General features: G+C 46.2%; 1 protein-coding gene across 13 annotated transcripts in view; it reads left to right on the top strand.

The window, feature by feature from the left end:
• The window catches only part of LOC118509539 (thyrotroph embryonic factor), a 158,757-nt gene that overhangs the window by 126,351 nt on the left and 11,054 nt on the right, over positions 1-21,352 (top strand). For 5 of the 13 annotated variants that reach the window (XM_036050272.1, XM_036050273.1, XM_036050271.1 and 2 more), the window contains exons 3-5: positions 17,781-17,938; positions 19,595-19,829; positions 21,045-21,298. In XM_036050272.1, the coding sequence (XP_035906165.1) occupies positions 17,781-17,938; positions 19,595-19,829; positions 21,045-21,298 (647 nt within the window). Of the gene's footprint in view, positions 1-17,765; positions 17,939-19,594; positions 19,830-21,044; positions 21,299-21,352 lie in introns of all 13 variants that reach the window. The other 8 variants (XM_036050284.1, XM_036050276.1, XM_036050281.1 and 5 more) reach the window with 4 other exon arrangements.

Below are 21,352 nucleotides of genomic sequence, written 5' to 3' on the forward strand. Positions count from 1 at the left end.
TTTTCGTTGCTGATCGCTTTTTAATGAGTTGTCATGCACGGTATCTAGATTGCATGCCTTCCAGGAATGCAACGACTGCTCGCTCATAGGACCGTCAATCGCTTTATCAAACAAATGTAATCAACGAAACACACACACACAGAGAGAGCGGATGGGGAATCCATCTGAATAAATAACACATCAGTTTCAAATTTGAAATGAACAAGCGTGCCGTGAGTTCCGCGTGAAGATAAACGAAGGCATTTTACAATCAAAATCAGACAAAAAAACGCTATCATCAAAATGTGTTTTAAATTTTGTAGTTTTAGTACACTTTCTACTATGTCGTAGAGAAAGTATTTGGGGTTTTTCAAAAAATTTCTGGTTACACAAATTTCATCACATTTCTTCGTGAATCGATTCGCACAACGCGCACGGATAGAGAGAGAGAGAGAGGAAGCTAAAAGGAAACCAAAAATCGTTCCGATTAAATTAACGGAAAACTTTCCCCTGCGGCAAATGTTAGCGAATGCTAATAATAGCCCGCCCGTACGTTCCGTGTCCGGCCATAAAGAAGCGGCCGGCGGGCTGATGACTAACGGCCACTTTTCTAGAGTGTCGTCACAAACCGCCAACGTCATACGGTGTTGCGTATCGGGGATGATTTGTTTTTATGATGCAACTTTGATGCAATAGCTTGTCGTTCGTTAGATTTTGCTTATCGAAATGAGATTTCGGTATGAAAGTGGTTCAACTTTACTTGGGTATTGGGCAGTGAAAGTCTTTTACTAGACTTGTTTGACTTTTCCTTTAAATTGTCTTTAAATTCTTCTTGATTTTACGAAGATAAACTGCTGCATCTGATTTTGTTGTTTCATTGAAGCACGATTGACTTCACTTCCTAGTTCTCTTTGTCCTTCCCGAAGCCGTGAATCAAGCGAGCCTTAACCGACAAAACCACAGAATGCATCGCTCTTGCGCTTAAAACACGAATCAAAAGCGAATGAATGCACGGCGATTGCAGGCTAGCCTGAAGTTTCGCTTCGAAATGCTGGTGACCACAAGCAATCCAAGCCCGATTGTATTCCTCCCCATGCCAGAGAGGTAAACGTGTGCAGCAAAGGAAATGTCATCAGGTGATGGTGGCACCGTGATGGCGATCTTTTGCGAGTTCGTCGACGAGTAACTTCAGCGGTAGCAACTCCGCTTACAATTTTATTCTTCACCATTGCTTTGTTTTAGCCTGAGCTACTTTCAAACTTTCAACTACCAGCAGCGCCATTTTGCATCCCGACCGAGAGACCCGTTTTGGATGATTTATTTTTAGCCCACCACAGGACCTTTCCCAATTCGCAACCTTTTTTCGGGAGAGGAGAGCTTGTCTGTGTGTGTGTGTTATTTCCCCACGTGGACTACGTGACCACCGGAAGCAACTTGGACCGGAGTTCTGTCCAGCAACTTTTTCGTGCTTCGCATGTAACATTTCTTATTCGCAGCACTTCTCACCTTTCACGGTACGACCGATCGAGTCGAGTCGAGGGCTGCGATCGAACCTACTTTTACCGACGCGACACGGCCGCACTACTTTCGCGCAAGCAAAGAAAGCGAGAGTGCTTTTGTTTTTCTTCGCTATACGTCTTCCCACACCCATACATAGACTGATTGTCGACGTGTGCACATATCAACATGCATTCGATCATGTGTCCGCTGGTGTGTGCCTTTCAGGCCCACAGTGTAGCGATCGATGATAGGGCGGATCGATCGGTGTCCGATGGTGTGCATAGTCGATCGTGACGGATAGGTGCGTTACGTGCGTTATGTAAGGCGCTTTGGAAGGGGTGGAGGGAGAGGGAGGTGGGGAAGAAATTTCTCCCATATGTATCTACCCACCCTGTCTCTTGGCTTGGAAACTTCCAACGGTTCGTGCCGATGGCGTGTGGAATGTTTGCTTGAGGAATCGTGGTTGGTGCGTCGTCGGTGAAACGGAAGCTCGGCCAACCGAAGGAAATTGAGATGTAGGAAATTGTTAGTCGGGCAAAGAAGTAGATTAGTGCGGCTGGACTAGTTATGCTTCAAGTGTTGCGTAATGCAACCGTCGATTGCTCGGTGCAGGGTAATTTTGTTTTTTCATTCATAGCGATCATTGGAAGCTTTTAAATCGAACCGAGGGCTGAAGGCTCAAAGTTGAGGATTTTTTTATTACCTTATGATATTGAAAGTTGGGCAAAGCTATCGTTGAAACGTTGAGCTAGCCAGTAAAAAGGCTAATATTAATCATGGTTTATGTCCTCGAATATTACGACCGTAATTGACTGCCAGAGGAGGTTCGTAAATCGAATAACGTTGATTGAGCAATTACACTTTTGCCCTCGCACTACACTCTGACTCTGGAGGGTTAGAGAGAATATAACAAAAAGTCAATTCAGGTGGAATAAGCCGCAATCAAGCACAAGCAGCTCATAGTAATTGTTTAAAGCTAGATCCTAAACTTTGTTGTCCGCACACTGTTAAAAGCTTCATATTCACACATCGCACAGCTGTCACTCAAAAATACTGTCGACGCACAAGCGGTGAAGTGGTTCAATGTGTTAAACCTGACACCGGGATTAAGGCTGAAATCCGGAACCACGGGCCTTAAACCGTTTGAGATTTGATTTTCCATCCTCCTTATCCACGGTTGACCACACTTCCACCGGTTGTCACGTTGTTGTTGACGTTGACAAAAATGCATTTAACTGCTGCTCCGTCCTTCTCACCGACAGACCGAAGGCAAAAAGGTTCCGCCGCCGTGGCTTTCAGCCTTCATGACGCAGCGCACGCTCAGACGGAAAAGTGAAATTCCACTCATTCTGGATGGAACCTGCCAGCGCGAGACGCCAGCAGATCGGCACAGTGTGCGGTGGGATTAAACTAGATTCCTTTTCCGCACAATTAGCCGCCCTCAGTGTGGCTGACGGCCGACGTATGTTAATCCCTTCGGGCCTCCGAAAAGGAAAAGCGCCTGTCAAAGGTGAGCGCTTGTGTACATAGATTTTTCCTTCCGCCAATCAAGAGTGTGGCTGAGATTGGGAAGAGCTGCTAGGTGAAGGCGAGGTGCGAGGAAGGGTTTGGAGGACAATTTATATTTCCATTGTGCGGACGGGCAACGCACACTCGTCAACATTCATCACCGTGAGGGTGGTGAGTTTGACAGAAAAGTGAGTTCGTGCATGCCGGGCGCATTGAAGTCTTTTGTTTATCGGGGCCCAAAACCTCTCCGGCTGTGATGTGAGCGTGCTGTTTTATTGTTTCTTTGTGGCGTGCACCCACACACACACACAGGCGAGGGGGGAGAGTTTTCCCAGAGTGATCTTGCCGTTTTGTGGCCTTCGGTCGGGTGGAAAACCTTCCTGCGATTCCGACTTCCGTCGACGAGCTGTTGTTTTTTTTGTGCTGCCGAGTATGTTGAGGAAAATTCACCGTCACAACGATTCTGCGCAGTGTGCGATAGCTTTCTGGGAGTGGGTGGAGACTATCAGACTCGGATGTCTTTTTCTTTCACCATTTCCTCATCGGGAAAGCTTCATGGATGGAAAGCTTTTAGGTTTACCCTATCCCACAGAAAAGTAGAGTGATGTAATAAAACGCTCCGCTTAATTCAACAACCAATCAAAAGTCCACTTGGCGTGGCCGTAATCAGTATTCAAAATTTTCAAATTTTCCAACTAACAAACATTCAATCCCCAAACCGTTTTCGAATCGTACAAAAATTAAAGCGGCGAAAATCTTAAATCAGTCAAAGTGAAACTCTTTTCCAAAGCAGAAAAACCGATTCGTTGCGCAATATGCGCCAGCCCGTAAGCACCCAACGCAATAACGCACTCACACACTCAAACACATAGATATGAGCTCCCAAAGTTAACATAATATCGCTAATGCTGCCGAGCACACCAGCCACAGCAAACACCAGCAACAGAGATGAAAAAAAGATGTTAATAAGGCTGCCCGCGAACTGGAAACGCTTTTCACCCTACCTCCTGCTGGCCCCGACCGCTCTCCCTCCCCCCAGACACCCAAAAGTGAAACTTTCTTTCTTAATTAACTGGCGCTGCGCATCTGTAGCGGCATTTGGCTTTTGGCGCTGATTCATTATCTAACACCTAGGGTTTTTGTTGTTGTTGTTGTTGTGCTGCACTGTTCACTCGTGTGCGCCAAGCCAGCTGTTTGAATGGAGAAAAAAGAGATGGCAAAAGAGCCTTCTGGAAGCGTTTTCTTCGACCGTGGAAACGCCAACGGCTTCCGTGTGCCCATACTTTTCCGTATCAAATTTCCACCCGCGAGCGAGAACACGGCCCTCCCCCGTGAGGCTTCGGCAGTAGCAAATCAGACGGGAGGGAAAATTAATTATCTCATACCGCGTTGTCTCTTCTTCCGGAAGGTTGCGGAGCGCTGAAGGCTGAACCATGGAGATAGGTCCCGTCTGTTATGCCGTTTTCCGATTGATTTGCCCGCCAGTCACTAGCGAAAGTGTCCAGACAGAATTAAAAAGTCATCTGTTAGTCCGTTTCCGTGCACCATGAAGATGTGTGTGTGTGTGAGAGAGCCGGAGACCATGAGTTGGTGAAGAAAAATTTCTACCCCTACGGGAACATGATTTGCTGCGAACGGATGCGTTGAAGAATTTACATATTTCCGTTCCGAGCCGAGTCGGGGCAAAGAACAGGTTTTGGAGAGGGAGAAGCAAACGAAATGGTTCCGCATCAAATGTCATACCGTTGCTATTTTCACCACCGCTTGCTACGATTGTTATCTAATGTGCGAATTGGATGGGATGTCATCTGCTTCCGGAGCGACATGGCGCAACTTATCTTGCTCAGGGGTTTTTGTTTAAAGGTCACAAAAGAAAGTGTCTCCACTATGGATGGAGTTTTCTATGAGATAAGCATTGGAGGTTTCTAAATCTATAAATATTAATCCGATATGTGCCATCAATGGCTCTGCATATAAAGATTGAGCCTATATTATATCATCTCGAAAAGGGGGTTGCTATGCAAATAAATCGCTTCCGGAAATTCCACCCGTTCCGGAAATCCCGTCCAATCAGGAAGAGGCCGTACCGTTCTTCATTCCACGTCACATTTCCGCAACAATAGCTTACTGGCTTCCTGGCCTGGTAACTCTCGTTCACTTCCTCGCTTTTCACACACACGCGCAAGAAGCGCGAAATCTGCAAACAAATTCACACCTTGCGCACGAAAGTGAAACTCAGGAACAGTGCGTACAGCGGCAGTGAAAAAAAAATCATCACGAACAAAGGCTACCAGGCTAAGGGAAGAACGAAACGCGTCGGTCCCCCCCTCGCAAACTTCCCAATAATAAACTCGGACACGCTTCAGATGATCCATTTCTTGCGCCACTACCGTTTGATGCGTTTTCCCTTTTTATCGCCTCTCGCTCCCACAATTTTCCTCGCGATCCGTTCCACAGCCGGTGAAATGCTTGCGCTTACGCAATTCCATCGGCTAAAACCGAGAGCGCGTGCGCGTGGAAAAGATGGATCGAAGCGCATTCATTAGCGCTCGGCTCTCGGTTGGTGCGATTTCCGCAGCCCAGGACTTTACCACCCTTTCGATTGTGGGCCGTATCGCGAAGCCACATTTGGCGCCTTAAAAGCACTAAGCACAGCACTAAGCTTCCAGATAATCGGCGGGTGTGTTTGTGTGATAGAGCAGGCATAACTGGTGGCCCGGTGGCTCGTAAAGTGATTAAATTTATTATTCATGAAGTTTGATGGAAGAAAAAAAAACATTCCGAGTTTCGTATACCGGAGCATTGAAACAGTAAATGGAAGATTTCCATAAATTTCCATCAAGTTGTGGTTTGTTTCCTCAAAAAAAAAAGAAAACCACCCGAAGAAAAAATATTTTATTTACGAATATTTTACAAAAAAGTTCAAAAATTGAAAGAAATGATGCTGCTGAACAGTGAGGACACTCCTACCAATTTGCCCCAAGAGAGTTGGCCGGCCCGATCATCCGGCCGAGTGAAACCTCCCGTGACAGACCTTTTTTCAGACAAACTGCAGGGTTGCGCTGAGGTTCAAAGTGGCTTTGGGTGATTTTTTGTTGGTGTGGTGTGTTTTGTCGCTTTGAAAAACTTTCACCTTTTTCCCCAACCATCACTCGTCCGTTCGGGTGGAGGTTGGTCTTCTCACACAAACACCTCCGACTCGACGCTGCGTCTATTACGAGCCGGCTGGTGCGTTTTTGGCACCGAAGATCGATATCTAATAGTATTCGTCCAAAGCCTTCTGCTTCCTTAGCCCAGACCTGGACCCGGACATACGGGCAGATGACATTCTCCATATATGCGTGTGCGTGTGTACGCACCTTCATTTCCCTACCTTATCTTAATTTCGTACCACTGCCAATACATGCTGTGCCGTTGTCGTCGTCTTCCATCCGGATCTCTTACAGGATCCCTTAGCTCTCGAGTCCGGTTTCGGGCCCGGGTTAGCGGGAACCGGTTTACCTTCCCTTTACGGAATCCCAAACGGAAACCCGGCGCGGCATGTGTGCGAACGGTCGGCCGGACGAGGGGTTTTCGGGAAGGTCAGACAGACATCGTGGGGCGAAATTCAGTGCCACCTACGCGCGCGATTCGTAGCCGTTTCGCTTTCACCGGGCTGACCTCGACCACACCGTGCGCGCCCGCTCGATGACAGTGAAATGTCGGCAGAATGCATCGTCCCGAAGAACTGCTGCGAAGGAAAGGTGTATGAGAAGGAAAGTGATCCTTTTTTTCGGTTGAATCTCTTTTATCAAACCTCAAATCCTTTCTCTCCCGGGTATGCACAGTTTGCGACAACAGTAAGAACTCTGACACGCAAGCTCTTCAGCTGTCAGTTCTTCATTGGGCAAAATCAGAAGAAAAAAAACAAAGGAACAAGGGAAGAGACTTGCTTCCAACATCTCGTCATGGCTCCGATCAGCCAAACGGCTCACGGTCGGGATGGCCGGGAAATCATAAGTCGTGCAAATGACGATCACGATAACGGTCGAATCGTGTCCGAGCAGTCTCCGGGATCCTCGCGCGCATTCACCATTTGATGGTGGGTTTCATTAATTAACAGTTAACAAGCTTCTGCCGCACGTTTGGCCCTACCGGACCGATCGATGGAATGTGTTTCCCGAGCCCTTCCTAATCCTAACGAGCTAACAAACAGGAACGAGCTTAATCCGTTTGTTCGCCTTCGTCGTCGTCGTTGGATGCACATCGACGGGCGGCTTGTTTTGTTTGCCACGGGTCACGCTCTTTCAACTCCGGGTTTCGATCCCGACGTAATTAAGCGATCGTTGGGTGTCGGGTGTGAAAAGCGAAATTTTTCCTTTCGATCGCTGGCCACCAAATTAACGTGACATTAAGCGAAATGTTTAATTTATTCTGTACACAAGGGAAGAGTGAGAGAAAGAGGACCAACTACTTGTACAGCTTGTTGTAGATTTAGAAGATTCAAGATGAAACGTTACATGGATGCCATTGTTGCTTGCCGGACAAATATTTACTCACCCAACTTGCCATGAGAAAGAAAGGTTTATTTTTATTTTTATTTACCAACGAAAGTGAAATTATGGCTTGGGGTAATGATTTATAGCAAGAGATTCCTTTCCGGGAGGTCTCCCACTCACGGGGCTAATACTGCCGCTTCTCATGCTAATGGGAAGGGTAATAATGTTTCGGGGAACATAAAGCTTCACATGAAAACGAGAGCATTTACGAGACCATTTACGAAGGGTTTACTTTATTTTTGGGGCGGGATTGTGGCTGGTTTTGTGGGAATTGCTTCCAGTGTAGGTGTGGAAAAGGTTTTGAAATTCATTTTAAAGCAGTTCTTGGAAGAGAAGTGAGCTTCACAAATAAAGTATTGGATATTTCTTTATAGTTTGATTTAAGTGAAGGTTAAGTAAAGCCTCTCGATCGTACAAAACATTCCCCGCCTATTAATAGAATATTGCATACACTTCTCTTAAACGAAAATTAATGGCCTCCCTCCAAGAGACAAATGCGCACAGCAGGCTGCCACGGCAACAAGCTTGCCTTTCGGGCCGGTATTTCTGCCTACACGTACTTTCTTTCACCTATAGCTGGTTTGTTGTAGAATTTCCTATTACATTCATCCGAGCGGAACATGGAATCGGAACCTGGAGCGATGAATAAAAACCGGAAAGATTTACCGACGACATTAGCGTCGCAGCTTTCGTTTCAGGCACTTCGAGCCGAGCCGTTGCATTCTATCGCACAAATAAAGTGTGGCAAATTGTTGATTAATGAACTTTTAATGGTGTCCGTCAGCAAAACTATTAGCATTGAGTTAAAGAAACTATTTACAATGGTTTTTAATATAAAATCTGCCCCTTTTGTGCTTGCATTGATTTTTCGCCCTTCGCCTTTTTCCTCGGACTTATTAAATTAGCGAACTGCACTGAAGAACTTGGACGGGTCAGCGCAGTGCCACAGTGCAAGGAGCGTAAGAGAGAGAAAGTTCCCAGCGAAATAAAGAGAGAGAGAGAACGAAAGTAACACCATTCAAATCCGACCAGGATCACTTCAATGTCCCTCACAGCTCCCACACAATTCCGGGCTGACCTGGATTCCGGGTTGTGAAGTTGGGTGCGATCCTTCCGCAGTCGTGGCCGAGGTCGCTTTGCTGCCACGCGTGACTGCCGATCCGATTACGTGCGTCGCCTTTGTTTCGTTCCAATTCTCCTGCTTTTGTCGGATGATTCTTCCTACCTTATAGCAGCCTAGCAGCCCGTTTCGCCCCGTTCTTGTAATGCTTCCGCCCTGTGACCAGGTGACAACGGCGAAACCAAAAAAAAAAAAAAAAAGCACGGAGAAGATCCGTAAGCTAATCCTTCTCGGTAAGCCGTCTAGGCTGTAGCAGGCCGTCCAAGACAAACCTTCGAAAGCTCCCGGTGTGTCGAAGGAAACGGTCGAAGCACCGAATAAAAAAAGAGAAATCGTATCCGGGATCGTTCTTCGCAATAGTGAGCGGGTTTTGCTCTGGTCTGGAGCCAAGGTACTGACGGAGCAAAAGAATAACGGACGGCGAAATAAAAAACAAAATCTCTTGTCTTTCTGTGTCTCGGTGTAGTTTGCGGTTATTTTCGTGTTGAAAGTTTCTTTTGCTTTCCTTTGCGCTGTGAGTTGAGATTTTCGGGAGGTAAAGGATTATATTTCCTTTACGTTCCATTTTGGGGGGGGGGGGGGGGGGCGGGAGTGGGACAGAACGGTACCAGACCCGGAGGAACACGTTGAGAAAGGTTCCATTCGCTTTGGGGATGCTTCATCGCGAAGTGGTTGAGTCAGCGATTTGGAGAAGACTTTTCGGGGTTGTAAAATTACCCTCAAGCAGGATCGTTTCCTTCGGTATGAATCATTATGTTTCAGTGAGTCACAAACGCAAGATGCTCAATTCATACAAGCCCTTAATTATGTCTCATGATAGTAAAATTAATATTTGTTTAAAAAAACGAGACTTAATTCGAAACAGCCCCCATTACCCCATGTCTACCAATTTGCACAATATTTCACGCACTTTCTCTCTAATCAACACCAGACAGCATTTTTTAAATGGATGTGTTTCGGAACAAAGAAACAACCGTCCACACACCGGAAACATCAACAAACATATAAAATTCGTTCAGACAAAAAAGCGCAACCCTGTACGAATAGATTATCATCGGTGGTGTCGAAACGCTGGTGCGTAAAGCCCGGTGAAAAACTCGACAGGCGTCTGAACAAAGCCTGCGAGAGAAATGTCACTTTCGCGGTCGGTTTCTGTTCTTTCGACTGGAAAAATCAACACATTAGCATAAACCGAGACCTCATCATATACTCCCACAGTTTTGCTGCTTTTTGTGTGATCGAGGGAGGACTTCAAAATTTCATCAGCGTAACGGTGTAACATGCGCAAAAAGAAAAAAAACCGAAGCGCCCCCAAAAACACGATCATGATCATGAGCTTTTGCCCATTCGGGGAGTTTTCCCATTGTGCGTGCATGCGTGCGTTTCCGGGCCGGTTCATAAATCAGAATAAATTTGGTTGAATTATTCCTTCTAGTTTCATCGCAAAAAAAGACTCCCTCACGGACGGGGAACACTTTCACTGAATTCGGAAAATTTTTGGCAGGAAAATTGTGTCCACATTTTGCTGTTGATGCCCATGGGCCTGATTGCGCAATCTGAAGGTGGTGGTGGGTTGCGCTAATTTTAATCACTTTCGCTACTGTCTGCATGCTGCGGTCGGGTTGGGAGACTGTGCGAGACCCACTGTGGAACCGCTTTCTCGAGCCGCGAGCCGTCACTACGGGAATTAATGCGTGTGAACTGCTACACCCCGTTTCTGTGAGGAGTAGTTGGTCATTTTGCTTCCCATTCATGGAATGGTCGAGCGAAATTGGTTGGAAACAGCATCAACGCCCAGTTTGATAAGACCTGGCCGGAGGCATCAGCAAGGCCGGCCATCATTAACGCCGGCCACAGACACACTTTGGGGGTTTTCGGCTCCCCGTTAAAGCGACAAGTGTCTGTCTGAGACGATCGAAACGGATTAAACTTCGGAACCGTCCGGCGGGTTGGCCAACGGACAACAATTCGGAATGGATTTGGATGCCGTTTTAGAGGCGCTTTTACTTTCACCTTGCGCACCCGGGCGCATTTTGGTGGGCGCGCGAGTTTATTTTCCGTGCTCTCGGGAAGCAATTTCGACTGCCGACCGCCGGGTGGTCTTTGTGCGCGTTAGCCCTTGGTCGAGCCCTTCTAGTGGTTCTCTCTGTCGCACACTTGTCGCACAGTGTTCCCAGCGCTGGGCGGCTGACAAATGAATGGTGACAAGCGATCTTTAATCTTGTCCAGCTGGCGAAAGGTGAGGGAAAGCAAATTAATGACGCGCGTCTCGGCTTCCCCGATTGTTTCACGGGCGTTCGGCAAGGCCATCGGGAATGGTGGCAAGTGAATCGGCCAACTAAAACCAGGGAAAGGAGATGGCTCGGCGGTGTCGGTGTTGAGGTTTAAAAATGACTGAGCGATTTTGTCGCCCAGGGAAGAACTAACTAAGCTATCAATATCGCTCGGATTAAAAAACTCTAGACTAACTCTGGATGACATCGAAGTGAACATAACTGCAAATATCTAAGCTACTTCATTGTCATCTCTTCTTGAGCTACTCTTCGGCAGTAAGTTGTGATCTTAGTCATGGTACTTTGGCTGCAGAATATCTGGATAAGGTCCACCAATATAGGCTTGTCCTTGGTTGATCGTCGAGGCCTTCACCATCAAGATGATAACTGAACGAAAGCTACTGGTAACTCTAATCATACATCTAGGCATATTCTTCAAAATTATGATCCTTTACCTAGGTCGCTGTACTTCAGCTATCTGGGGCCTACACTGTGAGAGTCATGAAATCTGTGTTCACATGTCTTTAGTCCTTGTAGATCGGTTGCAACTCTACCATTGGCTATAATCGGCTAAGGTGACTAAGAAAGTTTTAAGGATCGACGACGATCTCACCGTCGAAAAGATATTTCTCATGAGCGCTATTAGATTGTTATTCTAAGTAATGGCCACAAATAGGATTTCGTCTCGGAAATGGAAGGCGCGCCGTGTATAGCATCGTCCATTTTGCCCTAGATTTGTTTTAATCATTTGGCCGAATACTCTGACTCAGACTGACGAATCAAGCTTAAATATTCTCGTCGACATTCCCGCCAAACCACAGCTGGGTTGATTTTACGGATATTGTGCTATAAAATGAAAAATCGTGAGATCTTATAATTTTCTATGCACTCATTTTACAACATGTTTGTCTGCGACCGCCTTTAAACGAGCGCCCAATTATTTATCTCACATCTTCATCTCCCACTACCAGCTGATGATGGTATTCGTTAGTAAACATTTCGCACATTTCATGTACCATTGCGCTAGCCAAATGTCACACTGAACCAAACCTCATTTCCTCATCCAAGCAGATGAAGACCCCTCAACAACATCGATCCATCATACCTCTGGGTGATAAAATTAGCTCACAGCAGCATCCAACCAATAGTTTTTTTTTGCACACAAAAATTCAACCCCCGCCATTTAATGAAGCACGACAAAGTCAATGAGCCCGAAAGTTGTTTGAAATGAAGCATTCAAACACGAAGGAAATTGGCATCGCAATGAAAACCACGAATCGAACAAACGGGACGCGGGACGTGAATTTAATTTTCCACCACAACAGCTTCGCGCATTTAATCCAATAATCCGTTCACAATGGTGCATGGTAGCAGAAGCGGCAACACAGAGCGGAGAAAAAGTAGTAAATGTTACAAAGCCAAACCACTCCGATCGGGGGGCCAGATCGTGGAATGGCTTATGGCTTCCAGCGAATGGATCAGCAACTTCCGGCAATTATTTAACCTCTTCCTCATGTCATCCGGCCGTACTGCTTCCGTCGAGCGTTAGGGGTGGGTTTTTCGCTAGCTTTATTTCTATTTTTCTAGCAAAATCTCCGCTCGGTTCAAGAGGAGGGCTCGGTATGGACCGCGCTGTGTACGGTGCGATTGACCCCGAACTTAGGGGATGACAAAAAAGCAACTTCCCTTGTCCTCCCACTTTAGCCTCTCCTTCCCTTACCTCGGTTCGATCTAATGATAGTGCTCGATAAACATGCATATGCATCTGAGCATAGAACCAGCATATTCTGCTGCTGCTGCTACTGCAGCTGCGTGATGCGAACGATGAATCTAGCTCAAGGGTGTGGGTGTCGCACTAGGTTAGAATCGACTCGGTACGCACTCTGCTCATGTGTTCTTGCCCCAGCCCCACAAAGCTTGGTACGTACGATGCGTTTTCATCCAACGATGCATCATAATTTAAACGTCACCCTCGAGAGGGAAAGACAAATAGTAAATGGATTGTGTCGCGGGTCATCACGACCTGGCTAACGCTAACGCAACTGACACTGACCTGTGTGAGTGTGCCTCACGCGGTATGTCAGCGGACAACGGTGGACGGAGAGTAAAATCTCATTTACTGCGTGATTAATTGTGCACCTTGCGTAAATGCATCATCAAACGAACGATCGATTCGATCGAACGGTAGCAGTTTGTGAGGAGAGAAAATTGCACCCTCCATGAACGTCGCCGTCCTCCTCTTTTCACATCTTATTTATTATGGAACGTGCGGAAAACCTATTAGCTGTGGACATAGTTCGTCAATTTGCATAGCGGGAAAGTGCAAATACCCGCAGCCTATCACTGGCAACGATAATGTGCCTTTAAGAGGAATCAATTCTGCAAAAAAAGGATTATTAATTGAAAACATACGAAGCGGAAGGAGAAAATTGACGACAAGTTCCCTCTGTATGTGACGTTACTGATCGCATTCCTTCCTGGAATGGCTGAATTGGCGCCTTATTGAAAACCTCCCACCTCGAACCACCACCAAGCAATGTTTAAAACCCTTTTCTAGTCACCAGAAAAATCGGTCGGTTATTTTGCATGCAACAAACGCACTCGTTGCTTGTTTGGCGACGTCTCGCGAAAGCGCAAACAAAACATTTAGCCGACCTTTCCTGACGGACCAGGCCTTGCTGGTGGAAAACCGCAAATGTGCATGTGCAAATATTGATGCGAAATACAACTGCAAGGCGTACAAACGGGGGGCGTTTTGGTTTATCTATTCCAGGCACATCGATGGTGTGTACGAACGAGCACGAAAATCAAATTCACCCGAAGAAAGCCTGGCAAGGTGGCCGGCTGGTGGGTGGAGGAGAAGAAGAAACCCCCCCCCCCGCAACGGTAACAAACACGCGTAAACTTCTTTATGGCCTATTTTCACATTCTCCTCGTTCGCCGAACAGAAACCCTCATCCCCTCTCCCTTCCGATGGAGAGTGGAAAGCGTTTCCATCGCGAATGTGCATTGTATAATTCACATAATTACAATTATGTCTTTCTTTCTTCTTTTTTTGCAACAAAAAACATTACCTCATTGCGAATGCGCAATTTCCTTTCTGCCTGCCTTTCCTTGTTTCGTTCAGTGTTGGGGTTCGAGGAGAAGAAACTGGAATGGGGGTTGGTTTGTTTAGAAGAGGAGAGAGAGAGAGAGGAGGGAAACGCAGTACCCGCGCGCCACTAAACACCGAGTCAATTGGTCATGTTCCGGTCCGCCAAGAGGGCGTGGATTGGAGGGAGGGAAAATGGAGAAGAAATTTGCGAATGTTTGTTGTGACTGGTTGTTGTTAATGGCGTACCGGTCGTATGACATGTACGACGGACAAGTTGTCTCTTGTAGCCAAGTCAAGCGAGTCAGTCAGCAAACTTAAGCAGTTATCGGAATTACTTTAGTAGTTGTTAAATAAAAGGCAGTAAAATAATTTCTGAATACTAAAGCTAAGTATCGTATTAGACATTCCCATCTAATTTGATAATAAAATTGATAGGTGATCGCTTCCGACTAGGCGATTCGTCCTTCACCAAGCCATTTCGCTGATGCACCTGTTCAATCATCCGTCCGTACAAAGGCCCAACCAATCCGCCCGCTTGGTTTATTACGCTTGATTGGAGTTTGAATGGTGCAACTTTTTATTGACAGAGGACGGGATGATAAAATAAATGCGCCTGTTGCGCAACATTCGCCGAGACAAACACTTCTCCGAACAGGTTGTTCATAAAACTGTGCTCTGCTGCAAGCTCTTCGGCTGTCTTGGCGAAAGTTTTCAAACCCCCGACTGCCCGAACCGGCCACGACAAATCAAATGTTTGAAGGAGGCTTGTAGGAAATATGAGACACACGGGTAAAGGAGACCCACTAAACCATCTCTCTGCAGCATATTTTATGAGAAGCGTGTGTGTGAAACCGGTTCCCCTGACGGTTCAGTGGGACCACTTTTCCACTCATCGTTGATGACCGATTTCCCGATTGATCTGTCATCTCGGGGTGGAAGTGTATTAAATTTTCCTCCTCAACGGCAAAGGATGCGGAGGTACTTAGTCCAGAACGCGATTCCCCACTCCATATTCCGGCTACATAAGGTTTCGATCCGCAGAGCTGGGTACTCCTCCGTGTTCATCGCCGACGATTGCGTAACAACCTACAAAAGCGCCATCCAAAGACTCGCATCCGCTCCAGGGGAACCGGTTCCCGGTTCCGACTTAATGAGAAAATTTCACTTTCATCCATCCATGGGTGAAGCCCAGTTTTTCGCCATCGCCATTATGGTTGGCGCTGCTTTGTTGCTTATTGGCACAGTTACCGATCGCCGATTTTGCTTCCTTGATGTGTCGGGTGCGCGTCGGTGACGGAAACGGTGTCGGGCCATCTAACAACGCTAGGGCGCACAGTGACCATTTGGTTGTGGTTGTTGATCGAAGGAGAAACTTTTGCTCGATTACGCATTGTTTATTTATGTGTCAGTCGTAGCATCTTAGCTGGAGGGTAGTCATTTGTCAAGGGGAAGGATCGTGAGGATGTCTAGGTTTCTGTGGCGAGTGGGTCGCGATTTTTGCAAGTGTTTCTTGAAGACAGTCGTTTGAAGTTAGTTAAGTATCTCTCCTGATCCTGAAGATTTCTGAGGACAGGATTACTCATGACGAAGTCATGATTTTCCAAGAGTTTCTTGAAGACATCTGAAGTTAGTTGGTTATCTTGCCTGATTCGTCCAGAAAGATCCTGCGGATTCCTGAGCTATACTAGAAAAATCCTCAATTAAAGGATTAGATTTCACATGTTAGAAAGTTAATTACTTCCCTCAAATCACTTCACAACTTCATATCTTTTCATCAACGTCCCTTGCAGAGACATATGTTTATTTCTCGTCCTATTCCTTTCGCGGCTAAATTACTATTTGTCACAAGTGTAATTAATCTCACACACTTGTTGTGTGTGTTTTTTTTTCCTCCGAAGCTATAAACGATAAGCTTATACGATCAGGTGACAACCATTGCCGGAACGTCCGCTCGGTTATGTAAGGGGATGCCGACAATAAGGAAAACCCGCAACTCCTCGGTACTCGGTTGGCGCGGACCGAGAAACCTAAATACCTCGGTCTCGGCTACCTGGACCCGGTGCGTGGTACATTCCATCCCCGATGGCCTTAGTAACTCGGTGGCTCAGTTTCCCTCCCAATCAAACACCTTCACCAACCCATGCGTCATCCATCATCGGGGCGTGTTGCTCAGTGGGTTGACTTTAATTACTATCATCATCACCAGCCAGCCCTCGCTTTCCATCAACGAGACCCTAACGGCCCATCCGTGTCGCTAGTAGTGTGCCTGGGACTGCCGACCCTAAGAAGGAAACAAGTCCCTCCAAGTCTCGCATTTTCCAATTACGTGGCATGTCTTCGTGCCATAGAAACGCAAAGGCGTAATGTTCGCGCGAAGGTGAAGACATGCCAGCAGGGAATTCCAGTTCCTTAACCAACTAGGAAGTGCATCGGAGATAGACAAGAAAAACCGCAGCTAGCCTTTCGGTTCACTCCCCGGACCGACTCGCTCACACAACACCACGCACGCACGGCAAACGTGGTAACATAATAGTCTGCTGCCTCCGTCGTAAAACCGCCGCTTCCGGCGATCGACTCAAACATTCAACACATGCGCACCAACCGCGCTGTCGACATTTCTGTGCTGGCCGGGTGGTTTGGTCTATGCGAGTTGGCTGGCAACGGCCGTGTCTCTATGTTACGTGTCTTAATGTTCGCTACCCATCAGCCGAACCGGGGAGGTGGAGGTGAAAGTGGCGCACGGTCGGGGATGAAATTTCACTTTCATTTTCTTCTCTGTGTTTGTTTTCGTTCGTTCGTTCGTACGCTCGCTTGAGGTGGGTTGCGTCTGGCGGCCACTTTCCGCTAACCTGGGACTGTGTTTCCAGTATGCTGAGGATTATTTCCTCTTTCACGGGGAAGGAGTGTGATATGGGTGCAGGGAGAAAGGGGGAATTTGTTTTCGTTTGCAGTTTGCAGTAAGTGTGCGTTGGCAAAGCGGGAAAAGCAGGAAACATTCTTTCATGCCCAACAAAGCCCTAATGACAGACATTCAGCTATGCACCTGAATTGTGATTGAAAAACATCAGGCCATCGTTACGTTTGGATGACGATCCTTATGGCATGCTTGATCGTTCGTCTCAAGCCCTCCTCCATGCCATGTTTGTAACACATTGACCGATTTTTTCCATCCAAGCAACAGGCGCATGGATGCATCGAGACCATTCCTAGACACGTAGATATCTGTAACAAAGACATCTCATGCATATTTAAAGAGAAATTTATGCTTCAAGAACTGTGAAAAATTATCAAACGATTTATTTTTAATAAAATTTAAAGATTTATGTAATTTTAAACATCATCTTAACCTATATTAATCAATAGCTAAATGTTTAAAGGCTAATATTTGTGCAATAACCCAGTCAAGCCCAGTCCTCACTACTGGGGAGCGGTCCGGATGGGATTGGAACCTCGGTTCTGCTGTTTTCAAATGTTTTGTGTTTGAATTATTACTTGTTCTACATAAATTTGAGAGATTTTACATACATCGAACGTAAACATTAGTGAAGTATCTAACTTTAACCCTTCCTTAACCCTTAACATCCTCAATTCTGACTACGCGTGGTTTGAACTTATCCGATTTTTGTTTTTGTTTTATCCCGATGTTTAACACCCAATCCACCCCAAAAAAAAAAAGCAATCGCTCCCACTCCCCCAAAACCGTTACAAACCCTTTTATGATTTTCGGCGGAAAAATCTATAATTCATAGTAGTTTTTCTATTTTCAGGTAAAACAAGCAATAACAAAGATATCTGCGGCGAGGACAAACACAAAGAGGAGAACGACCCATGGAACGTCGAAACACACTCCGCGTTCCTCGGCCCGAACCTGTGGGACAAAACCCTGCCCTATGACTCTGATCTCAAAGTGCATCAGGTGAGTGAGGTGAGCAAAAACGATCAAACACTTTTCTACCTATACGTACCTGTTGCCTGTTTAGCTTAGAGCTGGTTGTGCTGGTTAATGATTGCCTGCTGAGAGATGTGGTAACTGCAATCCAGTAGCATTAGAGCTTGGTATGTGTGTGTGCGTGTGTGTTAGTGTTGCTGCTAATCATGGACTCTGTCCGCAAGAAGTAAGAGCTAATATTTCCGTTGACTACCAGAAACATTAAAAACAAGATGTTCAAAGCCCAAGCAGTTCCTACAGCAACAAGACCTGCACTATCAATAACTTACCGACAAAGCGACAGCGTCTTGAAGGAACTCTTGAGCATGAAAAAAAAGCGGAAGTAACAGCACACAAAAAAACGCGATCAGAAATCTGAGAAGACCATCTGAGTATTGTTCGAGACAATGGTACAATTAGGTTTTTTCTTCCCCATGCTTTCATCCATCAGTTGCTATACCATTTTCTCGCACCGCTTCAATTACTTTTCTTCGCCTCAGGAGTCAAAGTCCAGTTGCGTCAAGAAAAACACCACCACCGCCACCTTCCTCCTGCCGTCCTTCCGGTCGGTCAGGTCGGTTAGATAAGCCAAACACCATCACACTCACTCACACCAACAGATGGTGAGCTGAACGGGACAGTCGGGGTGTTGGAAAGATAGGAATCTCTTTCGGAAACTGCACTCCTCGTACACCACCCGGGGTGACGGTGAACCCGTGGAAAACTGAATGGAAAGAGAGATGAAAAATATTTCGGCTGACCAATGCAAGCGTTTTTTCTTTCACTGACCAGAGGTAGTCCGTAAAGTAGTGAAAGTGAGTTAAATTTTTGTGTGCACTTGGCTTCTCATTGTCGGCTCCCAGACGGTCGGAAAAGCATACATACGGTGGTGTGGAAGAGAGGAGGATCAGTATTTTTGTTGGTTAATTTTGGAACTAATTTCCTTTTGCCCCTTCGTTCGTGCCGGAAAATACGCTACTCCCGAGACTCCGAGAAAAGTGATCAACGCTTTATTGATGTCTCTTAAATCATTCGCTCAGCAATAAGCGGCTCGACACGAAAACCGAAAGTGAACAAAAGGAAAATCATAAAACCGATGGAAACGGTCGTTCGATGAACTTCGATCCGGACCAACATCACCATGAAACACGATAATAATTGGACTTAATTTTCCACCGCTCGGTAACGCTTCTGTGCCGGTACGATTAGGCCGGCAGTTTGACGGAGTCTGCCAATAAAATCTACAATTGTTGGTCGTAAACATTATAGCTCAAAATTTGAGCCTTGCACACCTTTTTCGAACCGTTTGCATAGGCGGTGGTGTGATTGGCTGTGCAATTTACAATTATTGTAGCCCGCTAAGTGTTAGATAATGGATAGGCAACATAAAAAGCTCGGCCATTACAGCGGTATTGTTGTTTTTAAAACGTTTTAATAATTTTTAGAAGAAACTGTACACACGCTTCTCGCTTGCTATTGTCTCGTTTATGGTTGCTTGTTGATGTATTGCTAGCTAGGAGTAGAAAGGGTAGTAAGAAAGTGTACGGTAGCCACCCACTACCGACCCTACTACGACTGAATGATTTGCTGATCTAACCGTACATTATCCGTTCTCTGTTTGCGCTTGCACCATATGCACACACCTCATTGCAGTATGCTGACCTGGACGAGTTTCTCTCGGAAAATGGCATTCCGTACGATGGATTACCGAACAGTAATCTGGGCAACTCGACCAGCCTGACCGGCCAGCGGTCGGACAGCATCGGCCACTGTGCGGGGCTGTCGCTGTCCGGCCTCGGGCAGGTCACCACCAAACGGGAACGATCGCCCTCGCCATCCGATTGCATGAGCCCGGAAACGATGAACCCACCGTCGCCGGCCGATTCAAGTAAGTAGCGTCCCCTACTGGGCAGTTTCCGGGGGTTGCTTTTCTCAAGCGGAAGGAAGGCGGAAGGGAGGAAAACAACCCCCGGTCCTCAGGAAGGCAAAGTCATCAAGGAAGGTTCTTGAGCTGATTGGAATTGATAAGAGATCGCACAGTCTGTTGATTCAACAAATAAATGTTAGGCAGCTGAACAAACATTGACATTAGAGCCGTTGTTTGGCTGTGATTTAGTAAAACTATTTACTCTTAGCTATTGACCGTATTAAATTATTACTGCCAAGTTAGCATTCTTCTGAATTCGAAATAAAAGTCCTAGTCCAAGGATTAAACATACCAAAAAAAAATGAAAATATTTTGAATGCATTCTTCCCAACATTTAAAGATTTTGACTTTATCGTGACAAATAGTTCTTTGACTCCCTCTACCGGAATCGCGCTGTATTTCTCTGATGGACAGGGACAGTCAAAACTGTATCAATTACTGAGTTTCGTTGGGATTTCAACATACGTTTTAATTAGTTCTTTTGACTTATTGGCAACGCAGCATGTTTCGCAGATCTTTACCACGCAACAAGCATACTGTGAAAGCACAAGCGTTACGAAGCGTTACTTTAAGCTGCTATTCGTATCGGTAGTTTCGCTTGAGTGTTAACGAGCACTAATGCCTTTCATTTTGTGGCGCTCTCTTTCGGAATCACTTGGAACTTCTCTGACAATCACATATGAACAGCGCTTCGGATATATACTATTATCGCAGTTAACCGATCAAACCAACATTTCAAAATTAAAGACCTGTTCTAGCGAATGTGTGACCGCGTTGACTGCGACGGTATAATTCGCTGACAAAAAAGTCGAGTCGACTAAGATTTTGCGATCACAATCCTCTCCAATCAGTTCAGAATCAACACCATTTTATCATTGTAAACCACTAGCATTAAGATTCATTATGTCAGGGCAAATTATTTTATTATTTTATTCCTTCCGTTCGAACGAGACACCTACTCTCTTCGTTCAAACCACCCATTATCCAACCCTATTTTCTATGATTACCACCCCATCCATCCATCCATCAAGATCATTATTCACCCTCCCCAAAACAAAAAACAAAATCAAACCCTCCCCCCATCTCCCACACAACACGCCTCACATCCCTCCACCGACCCCCGTTTTTGGTTACTCTTTTTTTAAGGATCATCTCCCTCATTATTGTAAATGTTAGTTTTCGATGTTACAGCGTTCTCGATGTCGTCCACCCGTGACTTTGATCCGCGAACGCGCGCCTTCTCCGACGAGGAGCTAAAGCCCCAGCCGATGATCAAGAAGTCCCGCAAACAGTTCGTACCGGACGAGATGAAGGACGACAAGTACTGGGCGCGCCGTCGAAAGAACAATATGGCGGCGAAGCGATCGCGCGATGCGCGCCGCATGAAAGAAAACCAAATCGCGCTCCGTGCTGGTTACCTGGAAAAAGAGGTTAGTGTTTACCGTTGGCTCTGCAAAGTGTGAACCGTTTTGGTAATGTTGGCG

The sequence above is a fragment of the Anopheles stephensi genome, chromosome 3, assembly GCF_013141755.1.
Source record: "Anopheles stephensi strain Indian chromosome 3, UCI_ANSTEP_V1.0, whole genome shotgun sequence".
Classification (NCBI taxonomy): Eukaryota; Metazoa; Arthropoda; class Insecta; order Diptera; family Culicidae; genus Anopheles; species Anopheles stephensi.